Source organism: Pteropus medius, unplaced genomic scaffold, assembly GCF_902729225.1.
Source record: "Pteropus medius unplaced genomic scaffold, Ma_sr-lr_union100, whole genome shotgun sequence".
In the NCBI taxonomy this organism is placed as follows: Eukaryota; Metazoa; Chordata; class Mammalia; order Chiroptera; family Pteropodidae; genus Pteropus; species Pteropus medius.
The window spans coordinates 22,786,502-22,790,129 of NW_024344378.1; the positions used below are offsets into that span (position 1 = coordinate 22,786,502).

Below are 3,628 nucleotides of genomic sequence, written 5' to 3' on the forward strand. Positions count from 1 at the left end.
ATAATTCATGGTACAGCCACTTGATGGAAACTTACGTGATCATTATATGTTCTCAAAGTGCATGCAGTAACACAAACACCGTTTAAGGTATAATGCAAAGTGGAAAAGTGCACAACATTGTATGTGTGGCTGTATAACATAGAAAAAGACTACAAAGGAAAAAAAAAGTTTTAATGCGAACCATATTTAAGTTCTATGATTATGAAATTTTTTCATCCCCCTATATTTGTCTTTGAATCTTTTTTTAAAATGAACAAAATCAACTCTTCTTTAGCGCTGAAGTGGCGCGTCCTTCTCTCGCTCTGTGTGTGGGGGCCTGAGGACTGAACAGAGAGGGAAGGCTCAGAAAGCCCACCTCAGGTGGATTCCACCCTCCTTTGCGATGTCCCCTTGGCACTCCAATCCCTTCCCCGTTTCTGCACCCACACCTCTCTAAGGCCGGATAGCCTGCGGGAACACTCGTCCGCCCACCACGCCGGGGTCTGAACGACTGCGGGTGCGCGGGGGAGGGGCAGGACGGGCTCAAGCGTTGCCCACACGTGGGGAGGGAGGAAGCCTCTGAGTAGGAGGGGTTGGGCGTGTGGGTGGGTGTGTCTGCGAGTGGGAGAAACCAACCCAGGCTGCCTCAGGGTCTTCACTTTCTTGTGCTGCTCATCCGGTCAGGGCCCTACAAAGGTCTCCCCACTCCCGCGATCCCCTCATAGGCGGGCACCGAGCGCAGACAGAGAATACTCCCGCCATGGCCCTCCCCTGTCCCCGACGGACCGCGACACGACGCTTTCTCTCTCATCTCCCCCGCTCTGGGGCGGTGGTAGGACCCGGCGGCTACGTCACCCATTGTTTACAAATCAACCCGAGCCGGTAGGATTCCGGCTCCCGCGGCTGCAGCGCGCGGCCGGAGTGCTCGCTGGTCTTCGGCTTTCGTTCCCTTCTCGGCCCCGGCCCCGGCCCCGGCCCCGGCCTCGGCCTCGGCTTCAGCCTCAGCACCGCGCCCGGCTCCGCCGCGGCCCACAGAGCCGCCAGCGACGCCCGCAGAGCTCCGGGTGTCCGGGCGGGGGGCCATGCCGTGCCGGAGGGAGGAGGAAGAGGAAGCCGGCGAGGAAGCGGAGGGGGAGGAGGAGGAGGAGGACAGCTTCCTCCTGCTGGAGCAGTCGGTGACGCTGGGCAGCTCGGGCGACGTGGACCGGCTGGTGGCCCAGATCGGCGAGACGCTGCAGTTGGACGGGGCGCAGGACAGCCCGGCCTCCCCGTGCGCGCCCTCGGGGCCGCCGCTGCAGCCCCCGCGGCCCCCGGCTGCGCTGCGGGCTGACAAGGCCGGACCCCCCAGGCTGCCGCTGCTTCAGCCGCCGGGACCGCCCGCGGCGGTGGGCCCGGCGCCCCCTGGGGCCTTGCGCGGCGCCCTCGGGGACCGCGGCCGCGTGCGTGGCCGGGCTGCGCCTTACTTTGTGGAGCTCACCGCAGGCCCTGGTGCGTTGCCGGGGCCATGCCGGCGAGGATGGTTGCGGGGCGCCGCTGCCTCTCGCCGCCTGCAGCAGCGACGATGGCCCCCAGCGGGGGCGCGCGCCCACGACGACGACCCGCACCAGCTCCTGCAGCAGCTTGTGCTCTCGGGGAACCTCATCAAGGAGGCTGTGCGGAGGCTCCAGCGAGCTGTCGCCGCGGTTGCAGCCACAAGCCCTGCGGGCGCCCCCGGGACTGGGGGAGGCCGCAGCGGACCGGACCCCGTCGTCCTGCAGCCTTCCGGCGCCTTGCACTAACCTGGGGCACCTGGAGGAGGAAGAGGAGGCCGCTTCGCAGATTCATCAGCATCCTGCCCTCACCAACCCTGAGCTGAAGCCGCTGTCGCCGTTCAGGGAGCGACCGCCCGGACAGCGGGGAGGTGTTTGGGGAGAAACCTCAAGCGGAGAAGTTACCGGCCCCGGCGAAACTGTTGGAGAAAACTTGAACGTGGAGAAATGCACGGGCCAGGACGCGTCCATGCCGCATGAGAATTTCCTCGGCCACCGTGGGGCCAAGGACTTGGGATAAACTGAGAGAACTATGGCAGCTACTTGCATCGGCTTGTACCTGACTTAGCCCTTGAGGGCGTCGTGTGCTTGGATTGTTTAAAGATAGGACTCCAAGGAAAGGGGGTGGGGGCGACTCGTGAGGACTTTATAACAATACTTGAAAACTTAATGACACGAATACATTTTCTTTATTTTCCGGTGGAGGAGCTTAGTGAAAATGGTGCTACAATTGCTGTGCAAAGAAATTCCGCAGGGAAGAAGAATGTAAAAGATTGGTCGTGGGTGGGTTGGCATCGCTCCCTTTCTGCCACCTAATCAGTGGCTGATAGAGGTGGGAGATGTGAACTCCAGTTAGGGGATCGCAGGGAGGTGAATTTCGAAGGTGGGTAGAGTTGGAGTTGAATTTGGACTTTTAAATGACTTAACCTTGCCACCTGTGGTTCAAGGTCATGGTTTGCTGTGCTTGGAAGGCTGTGGGGTTCTTGGGAGAGCTAACTCACTCCCATGTCCTTTTTTCTCCTGCTCCAAGAAGAGCCTTGTCTGTGCTTTCCTACCTTTTGGGATTCGGGCAGAGAGACATATGGGGAGAGTTATTTGTTTTTTCTGTGCTTTGCTCTTTTCAGAACTCCTCCTCTTCCCATGAGGCCCCTCTTGGCCATGCCATGAGCTTTCTTAGAAACAGTTATAAACAATTTCTTGAGTGTCTCTCCTGTCCTCCCATCCCGCTTTTCTTGTTCCACCCTTTCTGGTGTCTGCTCTAGTGGATGAGACCTTGGCTGTTTTTCTGCTCTGTTCTGGCCCTCTGGATCCATGCGTCTTGAACCTTCATGGGTCCTCACAGTTTCCTCCTGCCACTAGCTCTTCTTTGTGAGTGACTGAAACTGTTTATAAAATGTGACTCTCCGAGAGGAGAAACCACTAGCTTTACCCTTGTGAAACTTGATGGCTTCTTTAAGTAAGGTGCCACCCCCAGACTATAAGGTAGCTCACCCCATTTTTTAAAAAAAGATTCAATGGCTTGTTCATCCTTCAGATGTAGCTATTGATGTACACTTCGCACCGGAGTGTCTGAAATTGTGGTGGTCCTGATTTATAGGATTCCTTAATTAAAACGTTTGCCGAATAATTATTTTTGTTTTGTTGTGGAGCATGGTTTCGCTTTTTGGTGGTGGTGGGGGCGGGGAAGCACGTGGGGATACTTTTAATAATGAAGAGTGCACTTCAGGGAACCCAGGCTCAGCTGGTAGAGCTGCAGGACTTCAGTGCTTCTGGGTCGATGATCCACAAGATCAGAAAATTAGGTCCAGATTTTTAAAAACTGCTAGATGGGCTTCCACTCCCTTTGTGGAATAAGAACATATTCCAGAAACACTGGAGGTTGGAGGGCGGAGGCCAAGGGACTTGTGTTTGGAGCGGGGTTGAGGGAGCGTTTTCATCTGAATTATTTGTTTGAAGAATGGGGAGGACACAGGCAAATCCAGCCTTTTTTCCCCTAGGAGACTGACCTAGTCTTGAGCTGTAGCCTATGGAAAGAAACATGGTTTTATAGTGATGTATTTAGTAGTTGTAAAACACCTCAGTTTAGCAGGAAGGGGTTAAATTAACTGAATCAGCCCCTA

At 56.3% G+C, this 3,628-nt stretch overlaps 1 protein-coding gene across 1 annotated transcript; it reads left to right on the forward strand.

Annotated features, from left to right (window-relative positions):
* The first annotated feature begins 529 nt into the window (after positions 1-529).
* On the forward strand, positions 530-3,138 carry FRAT2 (FRAT regulator of Wnt signaling pathway 2). Its single transcript, XM_039871622.1, has one exon. It carries the CDS (start codon positions 1,062-1,064, stop codon positions 1,755-1,757), a length of 696 nt encoding a protein of 231 aa, XP_039727556.1. The 5' UTR covers positions 530-1,061; the 3' UTR covers positions 1,758-3,138.
* The last annotated feature ends 490 nt before the right edge of the window (positions 3,139-3,628 follow it).

Bases quoted from the DNA above. Each gene is read 5' to 3' on its own strand.
- FRAT2 (XM_039871622.1), top strand. From the start codon at position 1,062: ATGCCGTGCCGGAGGGAGGAGGAAGAGGAAGCCGGCGAGGAAGCGGAG.